Genomic DNA, 25,450 nt, shown 5'->3' with positions numbered 1-25,450 from the left:
AAATTCGGGAAATCCGCTGGGACTCATTCATCTTTTTACCCCGACCACTCACCCTTCTGTTCAAGAGGAAAGCAAGGAAAGGAAGTGAATCCGGGGCATTTGCATCCAGAAAGCCTGAAGGTGGGGGTCAGTGGGTAGAGTTATTTGGATTTCAAGGGTGTGGGTAATCCTGGAGAGGAACAAGCTACTATATTTATTTGCCTACGAATTTATTTATACCTGTGCCTCCTTCCAGAGAGGGTTTGAGGTGGCTTACAAAAATACACACAATGCAAGGTAGAAAACAAGTCGGTGAGCAAAATCAGGACTAGGGGAAAACAAGACTGGGAAAAACGGCACCACGTGGGCTGGCTAAATGCGGGCCCAGAAGTTGGCCAAGGTTTCCCACAGCCCACTCGGGGCGGAGGACCCTTCCTCCTGCCCAAGCTCCTCCTGGGGAGAGCCACACGTCCCATCAGGATAGGAGGCTGCCCCGCGGTCAGCGGCTTGTGCAGAAAGGGGCTGACGAAACCCAGGCGGCCGCCAGCCCCAGAGCCCCGGCCTAGGAGCCTGCGCGGCCTCAGGGAGGGCTCTGTCGAAGGGCGCCCGGCGCTGGGGCACATGCTCGGGCCCGCACCTGGGCGCCCGGGTTGCTGCCTAGGGCCTGCGACCTGGGACAAGGTGTGGCAGGGGCGGAAGGTTCACTTTTCCACTCAATCCTGCAAAGGTGCCCTGGCTCGCAACTTGAGAGCCCTCCAGCTAACTCCGCTCGCGGCCTACTAAGCGCGCGCTCGGCGCGCGGGGCACAAAGATGGAAGGAGCAGCGCGCTTCCACCCCGCCCCACCCCCAGCGCTCCAGACAAAGGGGCAGCCGCCCCTCCCCCACCGCCCTCCTCTCCCCTCCTCGCAGGCCGCCCTTCGGTGACTTCCTCTCCCTCCAGGGCCGGCCCCAGGTCTCCTCAGGAACTGCCTTTCACCTGGGCGTGGGGCGGGAGCAGCGCGCGGAGGCCGGCCGCCCCAGGCCCGCGCCCTCCCCTTTGAACCCACTCTGGGCCTCCAGCGCCTTCCCGCCCGGGCGCCCGCGCCCCGCCCCCACCGGCCGAGCACGTGCTGCCCCGCGCCCAGAGCGCCATCCCGCCGGCCCGGTGGGGGCTGGGCCCGGCTGCCCGCCCCGCTCCCCACCCCCACCGGAAACATTCCTGAGGCATTCCTGAAACTTGGAGGCCCGGCCCCTCGAGTTCCCCACCCCGCCTCCACGCCGGGCGCTGGGTTTGCCTGGCGTCCCCCCTCCACCGCTCGCCCCTGAGGAGGGGGCTGGACCAGGGCCTCGGCTGACCGGGGAGGAAGAAGGGGAACCCTGAAAAACATGAGTCACAGCCCTGTGTCACTGGGCCGCATTGCTATTCCCTGCATCACAGGAGGTGTGGAAGGCCGCCTCAGGGACCAGGCGCAGGGAGGTGCACCGGGAGGGCCCTGGCCGGCCTGCAGGGCGCGCCTCTCCGGCTGCGCCTTCTTCCCCCACCGCCCTCCCCGCCATCTTCCCACTTTGGCTTCCTCCTCGCTCCGTGCAACAAGTCTTTGTTGAACCAGGCGCCAAGCGGGCCAGGCCCGGCGGATATGGTGTGCGTCAACTCAGCCCCTGCCCTCAAAGCGCTTCCAGGCGGCCTCTGACCCGCCCTTTACTTTTTAAAAAAAAGTCGCCGTGGAGGGGATCGGGGTCCGAAGTGGTATCGCGTGTCTCCGGAACCCCATCCAGGTCACCTAGAAGGGTAACTCCTCCCTCTGGGCTACCTGCTAAAGGGCCAGTCGTTTGTTTCGCTTGAAGGCTGCACCTTGATTACGGCTCACTTGCGGCCGTTAATAAATTTAAACACTTAGCATTTCCCAAGTTTCACGTCGGAATTTCACAAGACTTGTATTTCACCCGCCAACCACCCGCGGGTTGACGCCGAAACGCACATGCTGACACCTGTCCGCCCCAGGGAAATCTACGAGCCGTCGATCTGGGCGAAAGGGGCGGCGAGTAGGCCGCGGAATCCTCCAACTGGCGCGCTTATCTCCACCCCCTCCGCCCGCGTGGACCCCCGCAGGCGCGAGCGCCCGCCCACCCCCACGCGCCATGCGGGGGTCGGGCCCACACGGCCGGAAGGACCCCAGAGGTGACTGACCCGGGACCCCATTCCAGGCAGGAAGCACGCCCCGGTCAACCCCCACCCACGAGAAAAGCTCCTCGGCGCCCGCAACCGTATTTCCTCGCCCGGGACTGTGGGAGTGGACCGTGGACTCGGGATGCCGGCCCAGGCCTCCCGCACAGGCCGGCCCACGGACAGCACCCACCCGCGCGCGGCGGCGGCTGGCGGGCGGCCGCCCTTTTAAATCCCCGGGCTCATTTGCATGGCCCCGCCCACCCCAGTGACACGGCTGGCGCGGGCGGGCCCGTCCCCCCTGCCCCTGGGTCGCTCTTTTTTAAGCTCCCCTGAGCCGGGGCTGCGCTCCTCTAATTGGGACTCCGAGCCGGGGCTATTTCTGGCGCTGGCGCGGCTCCAAGAAGGCGTGAGTTCGCGGCCGCTCCGGTGGCTTCTTTTTTTTATATCTATAATTTAATTAAATTATTTATTTATTGAGGCCGCGCACGGGCCGTGCCCAGCTTCCTGCCCCTCGCCATCCTCTGGGGGAGGGGGGATATTTTTGTCCCCCCGCCTGGATGTGACATATAAATACCCCGCGGGGGCCTTGGCGGCGAGCACGCGGCGGCGGCGGTCTCTGAGCGCCTCTGCCCTCTCTCCCGGTTTCAGATCCGCATTTGCTAGCAGCGGCGGCGGCGGCGGAGCCAGGCCGGTCCTCAGCGCCCAGCACCGTCGCTCCCGGCAGCCCGGAGCGCGCACCGCAGGCCGTCAGCCGAGCTCGCGGTGAGTCGTCCCCGGGGCCCGCGGCGGCGGCGGCCGAGGGGGGCGCCCGCACGCCGCCCCTCCTGCGAGCCGCCCGGGGCTGCAGCGCGCGCCGCCGGCTTTATTCCCAGGCCCGGGCGGCGCGATCCGCCGGCGGGGAGGGCCGCGCGGCGCGGGGGCGGGCGGTGGCGCCCGGCGGCGCGGGGAGAACGCCCGCACCGGGTCCCCAGCGCCGCGGGCGCCCTGCGGGGGGCGGGGACCCGGGAAAGGCGCGCGGTGGGGGAGGGGGTTGCGCGACTGCAGCGGGCGCGAGTTGTGCACCCAGCGGAGCCCGGTGCACCTCGCGCGGCCGCCGCTCCCGCCCGAGCCCAGGCCGGGTGGGGGGCGGGGAGAGGCACGGGCTGCGGCGCAGTGGGCGAGCGGGGGTCGAGCGCCCCCCGCAGCCTGGGGAAGTTCTTGAAGTGAGGGGGAGGGGCGGGAGCCCCGCGATTCAGCTCTGCCCTCTCTCGGCCTTTCTCCCCGGGGCCGCTCCGCAGATGAGGCCGGATCGCGGGCCTGGGCTTGGGGCTTCACCCCGACCCCACCTCTGGCCCGGCCCGCGCCTCTTCAGCCCCCAGGGCCCTCCGCCCCCACAAACTGGTTTCTCTGCTTTGCTGGGCTCTGTTGGAACTAGTCCCTTTGACTCCCCGTTTCTTTTTTTTTTTTTTCTGGGGTTTTATTTTTCGGGAAAGGTAGGGAGGAGGGGGTTTTCTTCCTCTAGCGCGCGCCAGGTTTCCTGCCCCAAGGCGGGCTTGGGTGCCCCCTCTGGCAGGAAGTGGGGCCGGGTGCACCCGCGTGGCGGTGCATGCGGTCGGGGTGCGCTGGTTTCCCGCGCCTGCAGGAACGGCCTGCGCCCCTCCCCCCGCGCGCCCTAGCTCCTAGGCCGGCTGGCCGGCGGTTGTAGGCCGTCTGCAGACACTAGCAGAGTCACCCAGGGTCGGTCTGGAGCTGGGGGCAATTGAGTTTTAACTAGCTACTAAGCCCTGTACAAAGTGGCAGACTGGAAGGGCCACCGAGAACCTACTCCATCCTTCTCGCCAACTTGCTCTGTGACCTTGGGCCACTCATCGGGCTTCTCTGGGCCACTTTTTTTTTTCCTGGAAAATAATGGAGCTGCCAGATTTTTTCTGAATTATTTTTGCAGAATTATAAAGCATTTAAGGGCCACACACACTGCATGGTGTATGGAGGAGATAGGTTTAAGGCTCAGAAGGGCTTATTACAAACAGGAATTGGTCTTGGGCCCGAAATGTGGCTTCTCCAAGCCAGGCCTCCCTGATGTTCAGAAACAGGTGGAAAAGACAAGCCTTCCTTGGCCTCATTAGACAGGGCCTGCCTCCTTCATTCAGTGGGGACCTAACTGAAAGGTGGGAGTGGGTGAATTAAGGGGTCCCTTATAGTCTGAGGTGGGTGGAGAAACCAGACAGCATGAGAGCTTCCAGAGAGACTGGTTCCTCACCTGAACCCCCTCTGAGAGGGCCTGAGGCAGACCTCATGTGAGGTCAGCACTCATTTAGCTGATTAATTTTGATGTTTAGTTTGAGGGGGGACCTGTGGTGTAATGTGAGATCCTAATCACTGCCTGTAATTACAGAGCAAAGCAAGCCACTAATGATGGAGCAGGATAAATCACCAACCACCCTGTTTAAAAGGGTCTCCAAGTCTGAAATATTATAAAATAGAATGATTACCGAAGTCCTGCCATCTGGAGGGTCTCTAAGTGCTTGAGAATGGGGGTTGGAGCCCTTCAAAAATCAAGTTTCCAAAAATGTTTTCTTGTCATTGGGTTAAAATTGGAAATTGCCTCAAAATCTGAAAAGAGAAAAGAAACATCTTCAAATAGTTTAGCTCTCACTGTGGTGAGTGAAGATGTCTTTCCATCCAAGTCTCTTTAAATACTGCCTGGTTCAGCCTCAACAGTCTGGGAAGATCTGGGGGGTAGGGTGTTGAGGCAGGTGCTCCTTGTCCCCATCTTACAGATGGGCAGACTTTCAGAAGTGGGGCCACTTGTGCCCACTCCAACCAAGGACAGGTTGGTAGAGCTATAGGTCTCCCAGGAAGGGTCCATTCTGGAGTCCCACCCCTCCTGTAAGTGAGCCCCATCTGTCTCCAGGTGGGCCAGGTTGGAGGGAGAGGACATCCCCAGCTCCTTTCCCTCACCCTCTGCACATTCAGCCATTTCCTCTCTCCCTCAGTTGTGTTCATCTCTGAATCCTTTAGAGTTTGCCCTGGGAGAAAGCAGAGAGAACTGGCTGGTGGACATCCCCACACTCTGATTGGCCCTTCTTAGCATCTGGTCCTTAGGCTTGGGACCTTGCCAGATAGGCAGTGTCAGTGCAGGGGCAGGGGGATGACATTGATGGCTGCAGATACCACGGTTTCTTTTTTTCCACTTGACTTTTTACTCCCCTCAGAACTGCCTAGGCATGGTTTTCACAAGAGAGAGCAGCAGCTGCTGACAAGAGGGAGGGGTCCTTGGCAGTTTGTGGGATCCCATTTTCCCCTCACCTTTGTCCTTGGGCTGCCTTACCAGGTCTGGGCTGGCAGTACCTCATGGCACCACTCCTGTGGCTGCAGGACAACAAAGAACCCTTCTAAAAAGAGATAAGGAGCTGATTAGAACCAACGGCACTGCTCCACCCCTCCACTCTGTGGTAGCATGTATGGGATGGGCAGCACCTTCTGTCTAGAGTCCTGGGGTCCGCTGGAAGCAGGCAGTTCCTGCAGAGTCCCCCAGGGTGGGGGTGGTGAGAGGTAGAAGATGACTGAAGCATGATGTTTTGTTTAAGATTACTTTTTCTGTCTCTAGCATCCCAGCCTTGCTCTTCACCTGCTCCATAGAGAAGGAAGATGAGTGAGTCAAGCTCAAAGTCCAGCCAGCCCTTGGCCTCCAAGCAGGAAAAGGATGGTACTGAGAAGCGAGGCCGGGGCAGGCCGCGCAAGCAGCCTCCGGTGAGTCCCGGGACAGCGCTGGTAGGGAGTCAGGTGGGTGTCCAAAACTTTGCCTCAATTTACCCTTTGGGGCTAGGGAGGTGCTTGGTGGATCTGTAAGTGTGGACATGGCATGGAAGGGTCCAGAATCATGCCTACATGTCTGTGTGTCATCCCCACACCCATGAGTGCTCATAACTTGTAGACGACTGTATAATCAGATCCTTCAGACATCCCAGGAAAGTGTCCTGGGGCCTGAGGAACTCAAGGTAAGGTGGGTTTTAAAGCCAGTGTCAGAAATCCAGGCCAGAAACAACCCAGTGGTCTACACAGAGGTCAGTGATTTATCTCCCAGGGTTTAATCATGAGATTCAGTGCATATAAGATTACTCCTTGTCAATTTGCTATACAAATTTCTATACACTGTCAATTTTTGTCCATTCGGTCCCATAATGAATTCCTGGGCCAGCACCTATTCGCAGGCCACACTTTAAGTAGTCCTCAGGTGGGCTTTGTCCCTGGCTCTATAAACATTAATGAGGCCCAAGAAATTGAAGGTGTTGGGTAATTAGTGGCAGTAACCTTGGTACTGATACCCTATAATGTCCCTTAGTGGGGTGGGGTGACTGCTCTGGCAGTGTTAGGCACCCTAGGGAATGTGGCCACCTGTTAATGTGGCAGAGATCTTGTCACAGGAAGGAAGCTGTCTCCCAAGCAAGGGATGGTTGTTGAAGCCTAGTTACTTCCTCTTCCTGAGGAACAGAAGAATTGAAGTTGGCCTTGTCCCTTCAGCACGAGGCAGGTTGTTACACCCGCAGGTCTTCCCAGCTGTAGCCAGGGAGTCTCAGGAGACTATGAATTAAGAAAGAGTCTGCTGGGTGCAGTGGCACGCCTATAGTCCCAGTGGCTCGGGAGGCTGAGACAGGAGGATCGAGAGTTCAAAGCCAGCCTTAGCAACAAGGAGGTACTGAGCAACTCAATGAGACCCTGTCTCTAAGTAAAATACAAAATAGGGCTGGGGATGTGGCTCAGTGGCAGAGTGCCCCTGAGTTCAGTCCCTGGTACCCAAAGAGAGAAAGAGTCTTGATTGTATGGTGGAATTCAGCACCTTCAGGACAGGGTGCTGGACTTATCCTCTTAGCCCAGCCCCCTTTGCCTCCCTTATTTTACCTTTTGGCAGAGGTAGGGGTTACAGGGCCATGCTTATATAGGGCCCCTGGAGCTGCCCCTAAAGAGTGTCCTTCTATGCAGAAGCTTTTTATTTTGTCTTGGGCTTTTAAAATTCAGCAACAGTGGTATAGGGATCTCTGGAGTCTAGGCATAATTTCTCTTCTCTAGGAGTCCCCCCAGTTTTCAGCATATCTCATGGGAGAAAGGTGATAATGATCAAGACCAGTGCCAAATATTTGCCTCATATTGATTTGGTTTTATGACCTCCTGAGGCTCCAACGTTAAGTGTTTTGCCCAAGATCAGGGGCAAGACCATCTAAGAGTTTCTTCCTGCCCATGGCATCTTTCCCAGAGGTCTTCTGGCTTCTTGTCATTTCATTGTCCCAGAAACCTCCAGGGAAGAAAGTGGTAGGGGGGAGGTGGAGGGCTTTGAAAAATGGTCACATTGAGGCCCTGAGTCCTGAAGGGCTGGCCTCCTGCTAGCCTCCTGCTAGCCTCCTGCCTTGGTTCTGTTTGACTGGGTCAGGAATTTTCTTGCTGACTTAACCCTGCTGGGTGGGGCACAGGACTGTCTTCTGAAGGGGCTTGGACAGACAGGTGGTGGCTATGACCCTGACTGCCTCCTTCTATCTGCAGAAGGAACCCAGCGAAGTGCCAACACCCAAGAGACCTCGGGGCCGACCAAAGGGGAGCAAAAATAAGGGCGCTGCCAAGACCCGGGTGAGGCTTGAGGGGAAATGACCCCACCTGGGCCACTGGAGAGAGGCCCCTCTGGTTTTTCATGGGCACATCTGTAGGGAGGCTGGGAAGAGACTGCTTGTCCTGATTCTTCACCCCACCCCATCCTGGTACATAGTGGGTGGTAGGTCTTTGCTAAGCGTGGGAAGTGGGGTCATGACTGAGGTTTCTTCTGTGGCCTTGGCCCTGTCACTGATGGTGGGGAAATCAAGTCAGAAGTTTGGGTGGCTTTCCAGTCTGGAGAAAGGTGGTGATATGGGGAGAGTAAAGGGCTTCTTCCAGCCCCAGGCCGAGAATGTCCCCTTCACCCTTGGGGTCCCTGGAGCCCAAAGAGGTGGGGACAAGCAGTGAAGGCCAGATTCCCAGTGGCATGAGCCTTTCAGAAGGGTGTTTTGTGTTTGTTTTTTTTCGGAGACACGACTCATATCCTCTGAGTCACAGGTGGAGGAGGGGGCAGGGGGCGAGCGTGTATGTTGGGTGGGGGGCAAGTGTGGCTGGCCAGTCATCAGCAGCTGGACTTGGGTGGGCCTTTGGGGTGAGTCCTGGGTTGCCCTGAGCACAGTGGGTACTTCTGTACCTCCCTTTCCTCTCCTCACTAATGGGCACTGGGCACTGAGTAGGGGCTTCCTAGCACTTTTTTACTTACGGGATATTTTCTCTGACCCTCCAGAAAACCACCACAGCTCCAGGGAGGAAACCCAGGGGCAGACCTAAGAAACTGGTAGGTGTTCTTGCTTCTGTGGCTCATTTTGGGGTGGGGGTTAAGAATTCAGCGTCTAGTTCTGTGCACCGACTCTTGTCCCTGACCTGCAGCAACAGGAATGCCAGGACATGACAAATGTCCACATGGGTCCAGAGAAAGGAAGGGGTTTGCCAGGGTTTTTATAGGACTGTGCCCATGAGGAGTGGTCGCCCACACATTCTGCAGCCCCTCTGCTCCTAGCATAGACTTTGGGAGTCATCTAGTTGATGTTGAAGGAAAGCCGCAGGGGGTACTAGGATGTTCCTGGAAAGAGCAAAGCAGCTCAGCTCAGCCCTGCTAGTTCCAGGCTGGTTGGGAGTTACACTGTGACCCCACCTCCCCTCATGGGGAGGCGCCATTCATTTCTGGGCTCCCAGGTAGCTGGTGGCAGGCTGTCCTGAGGAGTGCAGTCTCCTCTGCTTCTCGCCCTTTCCTACCCTTCACCTGCCCCTCCACTCCCAAGGCACTCATTGCTAGAGCTGGGCCATGGGGTGGGGGAGGCTTAGGGGGCACTCTGGCCAGGCCCCAGGAGTGAGTAACAGGAAACAAGTTGTTTTGGATTCTGTGCCTGGCACAGGGGCTGCGGGCCCTGTGGTGTCGCAGCATTCCCGCCCAGTGAGTGAGCCCAGGCAGCATGCGCTTCCCCTTCCTCCCCACCCTGGGCTGGGGTCAGCCTTTGGCCACTCAGGACTCAGGCCCAGCTCCACAGTTCAGCGCCTGCCCTATGGGTCAAGGCCATCTTGTTTCTCTGCGCCCACCCCAGGGCTTGCCCTCTGCTGCCCCTTCCAGATTCCTCTCTCCAGGCTGCATCTTTTCCCTCCTGGAGAGAGCCAGTCACTTCCTCTGCAGAGCCCTGCCCTCCCCTGGGCCTAGGGGCCTGGCTTTGGCTGTGTGTGAGCAGCATGTGTGTGTGTGTTTTTTTCCCCCTTTTAAATTCTTCATTTTTATGAATGAAACCCAGGGCTGGAGGTTGCTGAGTCACCCACACACTCAGCCCTGACTCATCCCCCTTCTGGAGAGCCTGGGAGTGCAGGGAGGGGTGGGGACCTGCCTCTGGGATAGAGGAGGGGGCCAGACCCAGAGCTGCTCTGCCCACCTCTGCAGGAGAAGGAGGAAGAGGAGGGCATCTCGCAGGAGTCCTCTGAAGAGGAGCAGTGACCGCCCGTGCCGCCTGCTCCCTCCCCAAGGAGCAGCTTTCTTCTGGGACTGGACAGCTTCACTCCGCCCCCACCACCCTCCCCTTCCCCCAGGCCCACTGACACCTCTGGCCCGCCACCCCACTGCGCCCTCCCCACCGCACACTACACAGCACACCAGCCGCTGCAGGGCCCCTGTGGTCCCATGGGAAGCAGTTTTCCTCTAGCCTCAGTCCCCAGCCACCCTTCCTACCCCAGCCCCACACGCGCACATTTGCCCTTCTGGACAAGGCTAACGTCCCACTTAGCCGCACCCTGCGCCTGCTAGTCCTTACCCACTTGGTGGGGACATTGCTATCTGGGCTCTTGGTTTGAGGGCCCCTTCTGCTCCACTGTTCCTTCTGGCTTCCCATAGAGGGGCCTGGGAGGGCTCCCCTGGCCTTAAGGGGTCCAAACCCCATCTCATTCTGACATGCCCCCCTGTTGGACCTGCACTAGCAGGTATAGCCAATGGGGAAGGGGTGCTGAGCCCCCAGGGAGCCCCCAGCCAAACTTATCAGGTGGAACTCCCCACTCTCTTCCCCACCTGAGCCCTGCACTAGGTTGGACAGCCCCTTTGGGATATGGGAAAGGGGGCAGGAGTTAGAGCCCCTGTCCCCTATCACAGGCCCTACCACCTTCTTCTCACCCTGGGATCTGAGTATATAGTACAGGGGTGGAGATTAGTCATCTACTGCCCAGGTTCCCTGTGGCAGCCACCCAAGGCAGGCCAGGGGCTACTTGCCCATCCTCTGCTTCCACTCTCAGCTGTTGACCTTCCTACGAGGGGGCGCTATCAACAAGGAGCCTGCCCTGCCCACGCTGCCTCCCCCTCCTTCCCAACCCCCATGGTTCTGGTTCCATCTTTTCCTCTGTTCACAAACTACCTCTGGACAGTTGTGTTGGTTTTTGTTCAATGTTTCATTCTTAGACATCAGTCACCTGCTGCTACCAGCGCCAGACGCTCATCCCCATGCCCTCTCCCCTGTTCCGACCATATTGCCCTCCCCAAGGTGTTCCTCAGGGGGAAGGGGCACTGGGGTGCAGCAGGCTGGGTTACCTACTACCCCAGTCCCAGGGAAGGTGGGGTCCTGCCCCTAGGATGCTGCAGCAGAGTGAGGAGGGGGGTCTGTGTTGACCGTGAAGGGTGTAGGGGCCACCTTCTCCCCTTGTTCTGTTGGGGAGAGGTTGGCCATTATTTGTCCCAGCCTGGGGCTCCCCTCTGGTTTCCTATTTGCAGTTACTTGAATAAAAAAATATCCTTTTCTGGACTAGAGTCATTCTGTAATGTACCCCTGTAGCCAGGGTAGAGGGGTGAGAAGCAAAGTTGGTACTTGGAAGGGCTCTCTCCGCCCTCATGCCATTTCTGGGAGAAGAAATGGCAATGAAAGGAGCTCCAGAGGTAATTTAGACCCTTCTTGAAGTCAAGTCAACCACACCCCTAGCCACAAAACATTTTATTTACAAAATATATATATACTGAATACTATACATGTGGGTCCTGTAACCATGGAAACAATTCCAAATCCCTCCTGGGGGTTTGTGCCAAGGCCCAGTTCAGGCAGGTTAGAGAAAGCAAAGCTGTTCCCAGCCACAGAACCCCCAAAATGAGATCTGTTAGTGCCTGGGGGTGGGTGGGGTCAGCCCAAAAAGGGCGAGGGTCTAAAGGGAGCAAGATGATGGAGCAGCGGGGTGAAGACCACAGGAGCCTGCAGGACCCTCAAAGCTGGAGGTCAGGGCCAGGAACCAGGTCATGTCTTGACATCAAGCAAGGGCATCCGCTTGTGCTGGTAGCCACTCTGCCAGCCATGCACAACCTGTGGGGGGAGACACTGAGGGCTGTCACTTGGAGCAAGTGTCCCACTGGGGAGGCCTAGGGCAGGATGGGGTCTGGTTTCAGGAGTATGAGGGAGAAGATTGCTCCCTCATCTCCACTTGATTTCCCCTGCCCAAGAGTGCTCACCTTGGGGTCTCCCACGTCAGAGAGGAGCTCCTGCTCAGCCTCGTGCAGCTCCTCAGCAGGGTCATAGCTGTACATGGGTAGCAGGTGATGGCGGAGCCGGTCCACCCTGGAGAACAGGGCAGGGGCTCAGCCCAAGCCCCACCTTCACCCCCATCAAATACTTGACTGCCTGGGGCCACTCCCCCTCCCCCAGCCAGGGCACTTAAGTGGGTGTCCTGGACATAATGTGGCTGCAAAGGGGCCTCTCCCAGGTGAGTTGCATGAGGCAAGGAGAACAGACTTTCAGGCTTGGTTCAGGCTGGCCAAGGTTTTACCACTCACACAGACAACCCAGATCCTATGGGAAGAAATATCAGACTGGGGTGGGGACACTTACCGCTTTTTCTTCTGCACATACATTACCTGTAACAGAGACACAGCACTGTGGAGGCTGCTGAGCCCAGGAAGGCCCACAGTGAGGAGGCCCAACTCCACACCCTTCACTCCCTCAAAGGACAGCTAAGATGCTGTGTGCACCTGACCAGGCCCACCCAGCCCCTGCCTGGGCACAGGTGTGTCTATGTGTGCATGTGGGGGGCTCCTTACCACAGCCACCACCACCCCGACCAGGGTGATGAGGAAGAAAGGCCCCAACACATAGCCCACCATGGAGTCACTGTTGGCCTGGGGAGCATTGGGCACTGTGGTGTTACTCATGACATCAGCAGCAGGAGGGCTGGGTGGTCAGCATGGGCAGTGGTGCCTCGGGAGGGTGCCTCCACAGGGCTCCCTGGGGAGGAGGAAGGGAGGTTATCAATTGCTCCTACAGTGACATCCAAGTTCCCAGCCCCTCCCCCAGAGCCCAAGATCTGCAAAAAACACCCCAGGTCAAACCCTGGGATGAGGAATCCTCTACAAAAACACACTGTGTGTAATCCTCCAATGACTCTTGGTCAATCCTGGGTGGAAAGGGCACCAAAGGAAGGTCCAGATCCAGGATCTGTTTCCTGTCCAGCTCCTATCCCTAAGTCAGGGTGGGGCCCAGCTCAGATGCTGGATGAACATTTGGATATCTCAATTGTTGGGGAAAGGGTAGGTGCAGGTTTCCAGGTCCTGCCACAGACCTGGACATTGGGCTATTAGCACCCATCCAGTGTAGCAAAATGGAGATCAGGTAAACAGGAGGGGTGGACTGCACCTAGAGGTGAGATGGGAGCATCTGAAGGGGCCTGCCTCAGTTCTGGTTCAGTCCCCACACTTCAGGCTACAGGCTCCATGCGTAGGCTCTATGTCCTTCTTACCCCTGGTGTCACAAGAACCCGGACACCCCCTATCACCCCACTCAGTCTCATGTACCAGTGTGTGCACAGTGGATAGGGCTGGACCTTATCTTCGAGATGATGTCATCTCACTCCGTTCCCCACCCGGGACTCCGCCCAGGTCCCTCCCCTCCTGGCCAGGGTTGACAGGCGAAGTGGAGAGGGTCAGTCCCCATAGACAGAAGCGAGAAGATCGTCCTGGAGCAGCTGCACCAAGATTGTCCAAGGTCCCTGACCCATGTTTGCCTGGGTCTCAATCAGAGGGCAAGGTAGAGCTCCCTGCCCCGTGTCCGTGGGGTATCAGCTTGCCCATACCTAGCGACAGGCTCCGCCGTCCCAGGCCGAGGAGGCAAGCCAGGATGCGGAGCGCATCAGGCCGCTCCTAGGATGCTGGCCAGCAGCGGCGGGCGGAAGGTAGTTCCCACCGTGCTGGGAGGCTCAGGCCGGGGGCGTGGAGTGTTGGGGGAGCGTGGAGGGGCCGCCCCGGGCCTCGGCATCTTGGAATCCGGGCACCCTGACGTGTGGACCCGTGCCTGCGCTCTGCAGCCCATCCAACCCTGCCATGCCTTACCTCCCGCCGCTGCAGCCCCGACAGGAACACCCAGGGTTGGCTCCCGGGCCCCGGAAGAGCCGGCGGGCGCGTGATCAAAGGACCCGGGGAGGTGGGCGGGGCCTCACCCCGGGGCGCAGCCAATCCGGTGGCGGAAGGCGAACGGCCCGAGCCTTCCGGAGCAGCCAATCCGGAGGCGGGGGTGGGCAGCGAGAAGGCGGGAACAGCGGGGCGTGCAGGGCCCACCCCGCGGCGGCAGGGGGCAGCCGAGGGCTGCGCAGCTGAGGGAGATCACAGGGCTGCAGGCGGCGCGGGTGGTTTCCCGGCTTTCCGCGGGCGGGCCCCGGTTGGGCGCCTCGGTGCCAGAGAGTTGGAGTCGGAACTTGGGGGCGACGCCGGGCGTCCGTCGCCCTCACCCTTCTGGTTGGAGCCCAGGCCTGGTGTCACGCCACGCTCTAGCCCAGACCCTTCACGACAGGACCCTGCCCCCGGCCCACGAGGCCTCCATCGGCGTTTGTTGACAGGCTCTTGGGCTGCGCTCAGCGGGTAGAGGCGGGGGCGTGGGTTACTTCCTGCCCAGCGGCGGGACCCAGGCCCACCCACCCTTTCTGTGTCCAGTCTTAGTGTCTGTGAAACAGGCTGTCGTGACGATTAAACGATGATACAGAAAAGGAGCCTGGTTCATAGGCCGTGTCCTGAATGTTACATTCCTCCTGTTCTCTTTCCTTCCTGTGTCTTAGGGGACACAGGCAGCTCAGGAATCTTGGGTTAAAGTTTTCACGGTCCGATGGTACACACTGGAGAAACCTGAGTAAGATTGGTGAAGTGTACCAATGTCAATATCCCAGCAACTCAGAAGGCTGAGGCAGGAGGATGGCAAGTTCAAAGCCAGCCTCAGCAACTTAGCGAGGCCCTAACTATTAAATAGAAAAAAAGGTCTGGGAGTGTGGCTCGGTGGTGAAGTACCCATGGGTTCAATCCCAAGCACCTGAGTCTACATTTACCTCAAATGTGTGTATACATACCTGTACATACCTATAACTAATTTATATATGCATTCAGTTTTGTACCAGAGCCTCCTCTTCCACCCCAAATCACAGGTGATCAGATTATTCTAGGCTTGATGTTGGGGGAGCCACCAAAGAATATCAAGTTTGTGGCATCTAAACCAGACTGAAGCCCTCTTGGGTCATCAGGTGGTAATGAGGATAAGGGATGGCCCGTGTCACCCTATTCTTGCCAGGGGAACCCTTAGGAGTGAGTGTGAAGTGCTGGGAACCACTCACCACTGGCTACCTGGCAGTGGACATGGTGACTTGGTCTGAGCTGTCCTGACAAGGCTGAATGAGGACAAGTCTTTGAGAGAGGCAGACCCACTGGGAACCACAGGGCAGATGGGCACTTTGACCTCTAGCCTGCCTGCAGACACCACTGTCCGACTCTGGCAGGGAATTGGGTAGAGGGAAAGAATGAAACAAACCCAGGAGCCTAGGGGCTTCCAGAATCTCCTGCTGCTCTCAGGCTTTTGAGTCTGGAAAGAAGGAGGACCACCCACCCAGGGCTTTGTCTTACAGGGACATGGGAGCAAGTGATGAATTTGAGAACCGAGGCCCTCTTGTCTACCCATATACCCAGGTTTGTACTCATCCTTGGGACTTCTAGCCACATTTGCTGAGAGTCCTCTGTGAGTCAGTCCAGTGCTCATGTTGTATGTGGAAATGGCCCAGCTTCCATGTCAGACTCAACATGTTTTACTTCCCTCTCTTCTAGGACAGGACACCTGTGCAAGCTACCCAGGGCCCCTTAAGCAACTCCAGTTAGAACTGAGCAAGCTGACATCCTGAGAAGTGTGATGACATGGTCTGATCATCCAGGAAATGGTGTGATGGGGTGTCAGGTGACAGACACTCTTCCTGGCAGCTGTTCCTCCCACGCTGCAGGTGAGGCCCATTTTCTCCTGAACTGAGGCTTTGTATCCCATGAGCAACCAGAGAGCAATCCAATTCCATAGGTCTTCTTCTTGTAGCCGTCCCTTCAAAAAGGGGTAGGGATAGGATGGGAATGAGGTCCCCAACGCTCCCCTGACTAACTGTGCTGCTTCAGTCATTGCCTGGACTCGTGCATCCCTTCTCCAACACCTCGCTCACCCAGACCCCATGAAAACATCATAAAAACACTACCTGAAAAGACCAACCTGTTTTCAAGTGACTTAACTAAATTCCAGAACAAAGCTCAAAAAAGATGTATAGGAATGCAAAAATATTCAGTTCTAAGAGGTAAATTCATCATATCTGGCATCCGTTAAAAATATCCAGAGGTGTGCTGGGGTTGCAGCTTGGTAGTAGGTTGCTTGCTTAGCATGTGAAGCACTGGGTTCGATCCTCAGCTCCACATAAAAATAAACCAATAAACTGGACATGGTGATGCATGCCTGTAATCCTAGCAGCTCAGCAAGCTGAGGCAGGAGGATCATGAGTTCAAAGCCAGCCTCAGCAATGTCAAGGCGCTAAGCAACTCAGTGAGAACCTGTCTCTAAATGAAATACAAAATAGGGCTGGGGATGTGGCTCAGTGGTTGACTGCCCTGAGTTCTTTCCCCAGTAACAAAATAAATAAATAAATAAAGCAAAGGTATTGTATCCATTACTTAAAAAACAAAAAATCCAGAAATATTGTAGAGGATCAGGAAAACACAACCAACCCCTATTGAAAATAATAAAAATAAAACCCCATTCAACTGAAACGAACCAAGAACAGATAATACAGATGTTAGGCCTAGCAGAAGATATTAAACATTATCATAACTGCATTCCATAGATACCAAGAAGTATGAAGTTAAGTATGAAGTCACAGAATATATTTTAAAAATCCAAACTGAACTGGAGATGAAATCCACAGAGTCAACTGAAAGTGTCTACTGAGTGGGATTCCTGGTAGATAAAATATTATAGAAAAAAAGAAAATGAACTTGGACACATAACAAGAATAAATCCAAATATAAATACAACAGAGAAAAAATTGCAGAAATAAAGAAAAGGAAGGGAAGGGATAGAAGAAGAAAGAAAAATATGAAAAGGGCACCAGTGAGCTGTGGAACAACTTTAAGGAGCCGCACTCTGAGGAGAGAGCTGGGCGTGGGGCGCACACCCGAGATCCCAGCTACTTGGGAGGCTGAGGCAGGAGTCACAAAATAAAGACTACAGGGGACATTTTATATTGATAAAAGGGTCAGTTCATCAAGAAGATCCAGAAATTGCAAACATACATGCTGAAAAACAGGGTCCAAAAATATATAAAACAGATTTTGTCAGAAGTTAAGGGAGAAATTATTATTTTTTATTTTTTAGATGTTAATAAACCTTTATTTTTTTAATTCATTTATTTGTATGTGAATCAAACTCCGTGCCTCACACATGCTAGGCAAGTGCTCTACCACTGAACCACAGCCCCAGCCTGAGAAATTGCTCTGTATTCTTGGAAATCTGTTTGGAATTTTTTATAAATATGAACCTATCTAAAAACAAATAAACAAAAAAATACATGAACCTATCTAATGATAGATAAGCAGTTTCACTCCCAGAAAAAAATGAAAATGTTTGTCCTCAACATATACATATGTGAATGTTCATAGGAGCATTATTTATTTACTTATTTTTCATTTAATTTTTTTTTTTTCAGTACTGAAGATCAAACCCAGGGCATCATGCAAGGTAGGCAATTGCTCTACCATGGAGCGACACCCCAGCCCTTAAATTTTTTTTTTTTATTGTAATAATTATGATTTTGCTGTGCTGGGGCTGGGGATACAGGTTAGTTGGGAGAGTGCTTGCCTCAAATGCACAAGGCCCTGGGTTCAATCCCCAGCATCACCCCCCCCCCCCGAAAAAAAAAAAAGATTTTGCTGTACTGGAGTTAGAACCCAGGGACTTTACCAATAAGCTATATCCCCAGCCCCATTTTGGGGGTTGGGGGTTACCAGGGATTGAACTCAGGGGGCACTTTCCCATGGAGCCACATTCACAGCCCTATTTTGTATTTATTAGAGACAGGGTCTCACTGACTTGCTTAGCGCCTTGCTTTTGCTGAGGCTGGCTTTGAACTTCCCAACCTCCTGTCTCAGCCTCCCAGCTGCTGGGGTTATGGGGTGTGCCACTGCACCCAGCCCTTTAATTTAATTAAGTAATTAATTTATTTTTGGCATCAGGGGCTGAACTCAGGGCACTTGCACATTGAGCCACTTCCCCAGCCCTATTTTTTTTTTTTTTAAGAGAGAGGTAAGAGAGAGAGAGAGAGAGACAGACAGACAGACTTTTTAATATTTATTTTTTAGTTTTTGGCGGACACAACATCTTTGTTTGTATGTGGTGCTGAGGATCGAACCCAGGCCGCTTGAGCCACATCCTCAGCCCCCTATTTTGTATTTTATTTAGAGACAGGGTCTCACTGAGTTCTTAGTGCCTCACTATTGGCTTTGAACTTGTGATCCTCCTGTCTCAGCCTCCTGAGCCACTAGGATTACAGGTGTGAGCACTGTGCCCGGCTTCTTTTAATTTTGTTTTGAGACAGGGTCTCACTGAGTTGCTAAGTCTGGCCTTGCATTTGCCATCCTTTTGCCTCAGCTCCTGAGTGACTGCATCTCAGGCCTGTGCTGTTGCACCTGGCTTCAGTGTTTTGTGTTGGTTTCTTTTCAGTGTCAGATTGGACTGAGGACCTTATACATTCTAAGTATGTACTCTACCACTGGGTTACACTTCTGTATTTAAGGTTTTTGGTTGCTGTTGAATTAGAATCCTACATAACTATAGGGTACAAAACAATATTACATATATATAGTGTGGAAGGACTGAATCAAGCTAGTAACATATCCATCACCTTAAATACTTACCACTTACTCCTCCTGTCTGACTGCAACTTTATACCCTGTGACCAACATCTCCCCATCCCCCACATCCCAGCCTCTTATAACCACTGTACTATACTCTGCTTCTATGGTTTGATATTTTTAGATTTCACATACAAGTGAGAACATATTTAGAAATAATTCCACAATTATAGTTTTGGAGACTTCAGTACCCCATTTTCAATAATGGTTAGGAGATCCAGATGGATAAATAAGGAAATAGAGGACTTGAAAAACACTACACCAACTGGATCCAACCGTCACAAATAGAAGGTTCCACCCAACAACAGTAGAGCATGGGTTCTTCTCGAGGGCACATGGAACATTCTCCAGACATATGTTCTCCAGAACATGTCAGGCCACATACACAATTTTTTTTTTTTTTTTTTTTTTTTTAAGAGGAGGAAAAGTTTATATCAAGGCTCAGGGTTTCAGAGGTCTTAGTCCATAGAAGGCGGCCCCAGTCCTCCAGGCACAAGGGGAAGCAGACCTCATGGCAAAGAGTGTGGCAGAGGGAAGCAGCTCTTGTGGTGATGGGGCTGCAGAGTCAGAATCTGCTCACCAGGTATAAATATATACCCAAAGCCACACCCCAGTTCCCACCCCCTCCAGCCACACCCTACCACTTCAGTTACCCCTCAGTTAATCCCAGTTGGGGGATGAATTCACTGACTAGGTTAAGGCCATAACCCAATCATTTCTCCCTTGAACCTTCTTTTTAAAAAAAATTTTTTTTAATTTGTTCTAATTAGTTGTACATGACAGTAGAATGCATTTTGACACACTGTACACAGATGGCGCACAGCTTCTCCTTCCCCTGGCTGCACATGGTGCAGTCACTCCAGTGGTGTAAGCATTCATGTATTGAGGGTAACAATGTCTGTCACTCCACCTTCCTTGTCATCCCCACAGCCCCACACCTCTCTTCACTCCCCTCAAAAATCTTAATACTAAAAAACCTTCCAACAGCCAGGGACACGGACACATGCCTGTAATCCCAGTAACTAGGGAGGATGAGACAGGAGGATCACAAGTTCAAGGCCAGTCTCAGCAATTTATAATGAGGCCCTGTCTCAAAGTAAAATATAACAGGCCTGGAGGTGTTGCCCAGTGTAGAGCGCCAGGTTCATCCCCAGCACTGCAACAAAACAACCAAAGCAAAAAAAAAAAATCTTCCAACAGTCTAGATGTCTTCTTCACTGGTGAATTCTACCAAATACCTAAAGGAGAATTAACACTAGTCTTTCTCAGAAATTTTGAGAGGAGGGAATCCTTCCTAACTTTTTTTAACTCAGTATTGCCCTGATCAAAGCCAAAAAAACATTCAAAAAAAGGACCCTATGGGCACAGTGGCACATTCCTGTCATTCCAGCTACACCAGAGGCTGAGGCAGGATGATCACAAGTTTAAAAGCCAGACTCTGCAATTTAGTGAGACTCTGTTTCAAAATTAAAAGGGCTGGAAATATGATTCAGTGGTAGAGTGCTCCTGTGTTCAATCCCCATCCTCCCACCCGGAAAACAAACAAACAAACAAAATTAAAGGTCACTATTCCTTGTTAACATAGGCGTTAGCCCACAAAAGCATTCTCAGGGCTAGGGCTGGGGCTGGGGCTCAGTGGTAGAGTGCTTGCCTAGCATGTGTGAGGCCCTGGGCTTGTTTCTCAGCACCGCATATAAATAAATGAATAAAATAAAGGTCCATCAACAACTACAAAAAATTTAAAAAAAAATTCTCAATAAATTTTCACAATAATTGAAATTTATACAAAGTCTCTTCTCTGACTAAAATGAAATGAAACCAGAAGCCAATAGCAGAAGGAAAACTGGAAATTTTGTAAATTTGTAGAAAATAAATACACTCTTCAACAACCAATGGGTCAAAGAAGAAGCCACTAGGAAAATTATAAAATACTGTAAGACCAATTTAAAACATCCCCAAACTTAAGGAATATTGTAAAAGCAGTACTCAGAGGGAAATTCATAGCTGTAAAAGCATAATTATCTCAAATCAACATTACAATTTAAGAAACTAAAAAAAGTAGATCAGAGCTGAGGCTGTAGCTCAGTGGTAGAGCGCTTGCCTAGTGTGTGAAGCACTGGGTTCAATTCTCAGCACCACATAAAAAGAAATACAATAAAGACATGCTGTCCATCTACAACTCCCCCCGCCCACAGAAAAAAATCAAACTGAATTTAAGTCATGAAGGAAAAAAGGAAATAATGGAGCAGGGCACTGGGTATGGTGGCACACACCTATAATTGCAACTACTCTGGAGGCTGAGACAGAGGATCACAAGTTGGAGGCCAGCCTGGGAACTTTGTGAGATTGTGTCTCAAGATACAAAATAAAAAGGGGCTAAGGATGTAGCTCAGTGGTAGAGCACCCTTGAGTTCAAAGTTCAGTCCTCAGTACAAAGGAAGGAAATAAAGAAAAAGAAAACATGGATCAATATTCTCAATGAATATAGACTCAAAAATCCTCAACAAAATACTAGCAAAATGAATCTAATAGCACATTAGAAAAAATTATAGAGCTGGGGATGTGGCTCAAGTGGTAGCACGCACACTCACCTGGCATGCCTGAGGCACTGGGTTTGATTATTTTATGAAAAATAAAATGTTTTCATTAAAAAAAGGAAAATATTATACACTATACCCAAAGGAGATTTAACACAGGGATGTCAGGGAGGTTCAGCATAGGAAGTCCCCCATACACCCTACTAATTGGACAATAGGAGAATAACATATCCCATGTATGTTTTTTCTTTTAATCTACCAATAATCTCCCTCTCCTGCCCCTGGCCTCTCTCCCTCTCCTTTTCTCCCTTCCTCTCTTTTTTTCTTTTGCAGTGCTGGGGATTGAACCCAGTGACTCAGGCATGCTAGGCAAGTACTCTACCGCCTTTTTATTATTTTCATTTTGAGCTTGAACTTCAACTTTCGATCCTCCTGCCTCACCTTCCAAGGAGCTGGAATTGCAGGTGTGTGCCATCATGCTGGTCTCAAATTGGACATTTTAGATATGTGTAGCCTCTTGTATGTTAATTTGATTTGATTAAACTTTTAAAAATGTGGTGGATGAAGATTGCTTTAAAAAAAATGGAGGGCTGGGGTTGTGGCTCAGTGGTAGAGCACTTGCCTAACATGTGTGAGGCAATGGGTTCAAGTCTCAGCACCACATACCAATAAATAAATAAAATTTAAAAATTCATCAACGACTAATAAAAAAAAAAAATATATATATATATATATAAAATGGAGCGCCCCGTGGGCAATCGGTACATAGGTACCTTAGAAATGAATGAATGGAATCAGTGACTGGGTAGTCCACTGTGGCTGGGATGGTGACACACACTAAAAAAGAGGGACCAAGACTGTAGCAGCGCACTGTCCACTGTTTCATCAACAGGCTCCGCTTTGCAGGGTGCCTGGTATGCCTGGCCCCACAGATGTTTCCCCTGGGGTCCTGCCCCGACCCGCCCACTGTTCTCATGGGAAATCCCCTGGTGTTCCCTGGGCAGCGGTTCCCCACCTCTCTCCAGCCATTCTCCACCTGTGCAGTTGGAAGCACATGGGTCTTCTGAGGAAGGCCAGAGCCAGGTCAGCCTGGGTCCCACCCTGTTCTGGCATGAGGGGTCAGGGGGTTGAGGCTGAGAGGGACTCCACAGTCCCAGTCCCTAGTACTGGTGGCCTGAGCAAGCGGGCCATGGAGCTGCTGGGACTAGGGCATCAACTTCATTTTGGGACTTTCTACTTCATGGTCATCACAGGTGCTTGAGAGTATGGGTTTCCAGGAGCTGAGCCACCCGCCACAGGCCCCTGTCTCTGCTTAGCCCTGAGCTCGCTGTGACTTTGCCCAGCATCCTCCATGCTGGTCCTCCCAGGCCCCCAAGTGGAAAGGGTTTCCATCCAAGCTGGTCATTTCTCAATAACAGGACAGTCCATACTCCTTTCAAAGCTGAGCAGAGTCAGGGCTGGGATAGGGGACCCAGGTGTTCCATGCTGGGGCTGCTGGGATAGTGAGGAGGGACTGAGTGAGTCCTGCAGGAGTCAGTGGGAAGCCCTCATGGCGTCCCCTGGCAGCACCCGAGGCCTGACTTGCAGCCTCCCCAGCTCTCCTCCTCCTGAGCTGGTTCTCCACCAACCCAGCTCCCTTCTGCCCTCAGGCTCCTCGGGCTCTGGCTCCCTCCAAAAGAACCAAGTCGGGATGGAGGTGCCTGCTCCCGGGGAGAGATGTGAAAGTCCGGGGTCCTGTGCAAGAGCTCTCGGAACTGGTGGGAGGGGGTTCTGGAGACTAACCGGGAAGCACTGAAAACAGTGTCAGCTGTGAGGGTGGCCCTTCAGCTTCCTCAGGAAGTGACCAGCCTCTTGTCGCCTCCTGCCCTAGGTATGGGGAAGTTCACAGGATCCTGGCTGAGTTAGAGGGAGCAGCAGGAACTGGGGGTCTCCTTTCCTTGACAAAGCACCTCCTCCATGTCCCCCAGACTAAAGGCAGGAAGAGAAAGATGGAGAAGGGCTTCGGGGGAGGCTGGACTCGGTGATTGGTCAGGTTGCTGCAGAGGATGGGCAGCACCATGCCCCCAGGGGAGGAGCCTCCCACCTCCCCTGCTCCACACTCCTGCCCCAGGTCCCTCAGGGCACCTGGTATTTGCTCCAGGGTTTGGGGAAATGCACGGTGGGGGTGTGGGGTGCAGCGGGAAAGGACAGGATGCCACCACGCACACATTCCTTGTGCTGTGGACTTTCAAAATGCCAGTTGGCTTTTTGTCTCCTCCAACCAAATTTCCTGGGTACTAGCTCTACATCAGTCAGAGACCAAGACTGGGGAGAGCCTCCCTGTGTGCCTTCAGAGGGCACCTGCAGCCTGGGGGTGGGACTGAGGGGACAAGGACCAGTATAGGGAGAAGGATGTCAGGAGATCTTTCCCCCTAAAGGGCACAGACCCTGTGGGTTTGAACAGTGTGGTGGAGTATGATGCATCTGCAGAAAGTTCTGGGACACAGAGTGGCAGTAAAGTGGTCTGACAAGGTGGGCAGGGCCGACTGGCTAAAGGACTGCTGAGCAAAGGGGTGGAACTTCCCCTGAAAACTACAGTAGGGAGAGAACCGGAAGTGTGGCCAAGGACTGGGGGATGGGGAGCTCAGGAGCTGGGTTCAGAACAGGTGAGTGGCCTTGGACTTGCTAATGCAGCAGTCACTGGCCAAAGATGGGCAACACCAGAGGTTGAATGGAGGGCAAGCATGAGCCTGTGGTGTCCCCTCAAGATACTGTTCTCTGAGCAGGATCAGCTCTTCCCAGGAGGGGAGAGGAATGGATGGATTAATTCAGGGTGATGGATGTGGGGTCTGGGCCTCACACCGGTTGGATAGTTTGTTGGCCAGAGTAAGACAGCCATTTAAAAATGCTTTCCATAATGACAAAGAGCAGCTAGCTATTTTTTTTCTTCCTTCCTTCCTTCCTTCTTTCCTTTGCAGTATTAGGGATTGAACCTGGGGTCTGCCACTGAGTCACGTCCCCAGCCCTTTTTTATACTTTATTTAGAGACATGGTCTCACTGGGTTGCTTGGGGCCTTGCTAAGTTGCTGAGGCTGACTTCAAACCTGCAATTCTTCTGCATCAGTCTTCCAAGTAGCAGGGGTCACAGGCGTGCCCCACTGCACCTGCTGGCCGCTAGCTACTTAATGGAACTTAGGGTTCCAGTCCAGAACACTGGTGAAAAGTCCCTTCCTGCTGTGCTGTTTCTAGAACTGTAAAACAGAGGATTCGACTAGACTATCCCTAAAATGCTTCTAACTCTGTCAAGCGATGATTCGCTGCAACCATCTTATTTATAGCCTCTTCTACTAAGTGCTGTGACCACACATTCACCCACGGGTGCCTCACAGACACCTGTCACTGCACGGGTACATCGTCAGTGCCTGCTGCAGTTTTTGATCTGGACTATTCCCTAAGGACTCGTGTGTTAAAGGCCTGGTCCCCACTGTGACCCTATGGGAGGCGGTGGAAGCCTTAGGAGGTGGGTCTTAGCGGGAGGTCTTCAGGTCATTGGGGACATGCCCTTGGTGGGGACAGTGGGATCCCAGCTCCTTCCTCTATTTTTTTTCCCCCCTCATTTGCTTCCTGGCCACAAGGCAAGTGACTCTGCTTTCCCACGGGCTCCTGCCAGGTTGTGCGGCCTCACCCCAAGCTGGCAGCAGTGTGCCAACCATCAGGAACAGAAACCTCCAAACCGCAGGTCAAAACAGACCTTTTCTTTTCTTTTTGATATTTATTTATTTATTTATTGGCGGACACAACATCTTTGTTTGTATGTGGTGCTGAGGATTGAACCCAAGTCGCACGCATGCCAGGTGAGCGCGCTACCGCTTGAGCCACATCCCCAGCCTCCAAAACAGACCTTTTCTCTAACTTGGTTATCTCAGGCTGTCGGTGCCATGGTGGGCGGCGAGTGCGGTGACCAACCTGTTGACTGAGTGATACCCAGGAAGCCCCTCCCTCGGCCTCCCTAGCCATCTTCATATGAGGTGTTTGGGGACAAGATGCCAACCCCATTCTCATTTACCACCTCCCTACTGTCCTGGCCCATCCTGCAGTCTAAGGTGACCATGACGGAGAGAGTACTGCCCATTGCAAAGAGGGTGGGTCCTATGGGGACCCCTCAGCTCGGAGCTCAGTTGTCATCTTGGATGTTACTTCTAGGATTTCTTCTAAGGGTTTTATAATTCATTTTTTTCACATTTGTGAACTCGTTGTCCTGGATGGTGTGAGGCTGGGATCGGACCTTATTTATTTTTCCCATTTGGCTGGTCTGAGGCCCAAACACTGAGGAGCATGTGCGCTTCCTCTGGCTCTGGCCACGCTCCTGTCACGCAGGGTCTGTTCCTTGGCACCCTATTGCATTCTCTTCGACTTCCTAACTTACTTCTCCTGAGTGATGTTCTTTCAGGGCACCCAGTTACCTTTGTGTATGTTGATAGGACCCAGGATTTCCCTTGCAGTCCAGTTTTTCCAAACTGTCTTAGTTATCCTGGGTATTTTACTCTTGTGATTCCAGAATGAACTTGTCTAGTTGTTTT

General features: G+C 53.3%; 2 protein-coding genes across 7 annotated transcripts; one reads left to right on the top strand and one right to left on the bottom strand.

Moving 5' to 3' along the window:
• The first annotated feature begins 2,417 nt into the window (after positions 1-2,417).
• Hmga1 (high mobility group AT-hook 1) lies at positions 2,418-9,729 on the top strand. 2 transcript variants are annotated; one of them, XM_076857718.1, is made up of 6 exons: positions 2,418-2,532; positions 2,775-2,888; positions 5,716-5,858; positions 7,644-7,727; positions 8,416-8,466; positions 9,592-9,729. In XM_076857718.1, exons 3-6 carry the CDS (start codon positions 5,757-5,759, stop codon positions 9,643-9,645), a joined length of 291 nt encoding a protein of 96 aa, XP_076713833.1. In that variant the 5' UTR covers positions 2,418-2,532; positions 2,775-2,888; positions 5,716-5,756; the 3' UTR covers positions 9,646-9,729. The 2 variants fall into 2 exon arrangements, with proteins under 2 accessions (XP_076713833.1, XP_076713832.1); XM_076857717.1 differs by having other exon boundaries at positions 5,716-5,891.
• Positions 9,730-11,104: 1,375 nt separating this feature from the next.
• Smim29 (small integral membrane protein 29) lies at positions 11,105-13,580 on the bottom strand. Of its 5 annotated transcripts, none has more exons than XM_076857712.1 (5): positions 13,495-13,580; positions 12,211-12,394; positions 12,002-12,027; positions 11,626-11,731; positions 11,105-11,494 (listed from the first exon to the last, which is right to left on the bottom strand). In XM_076857712.1, the coding sequence occupies exons 2-5, from the start codon at positions 12,319-12,321 to the stop codon at positions 11,414-11,416; spliced, it is 324 nt and encodes a 107-aa protein (XP_076713827.1). In that variant the 5' UTR covers positions 12,322-12,394; positions 13,495-13,580; the 3' UTR covers positions 11,105-11,413. The 5 variants fall into 5 exon arrangements, with proteins under 5 accessions (XP_076713827.1, XP_076713828.1, XP_076713829.1 ...); XM_076857713.1 differs by having other exon boundaries at positions 11,105-11,479; XM_076857714.1 differs by having other exon boundaries at positions 11,626-11,692.
• Between the last annotated feature and the right edge of the window lie 11,870 nt (positions 13,581-25,450).

The sequence above is a fragment of the Callospermophilus lateralis genome, chromosome 6 (assembly GCF_048772815.1).
Source record: "Callospermophilus lateralis isolate mCalLat2 chromosome 6, mCalLat2.hap1, whole genome shotgun sequence".
Lineage (NCBI taxonomy): Eukaryota > Metazoa > Chordata > Mammalia > Rodentia > Sciuridae > Callospermophilus > Callospermophilus lateralis.
Note: the sequence above shows the minus strand (reverse complement) of the source record. Positions and strands in the feature narration are given on the sequence as shown.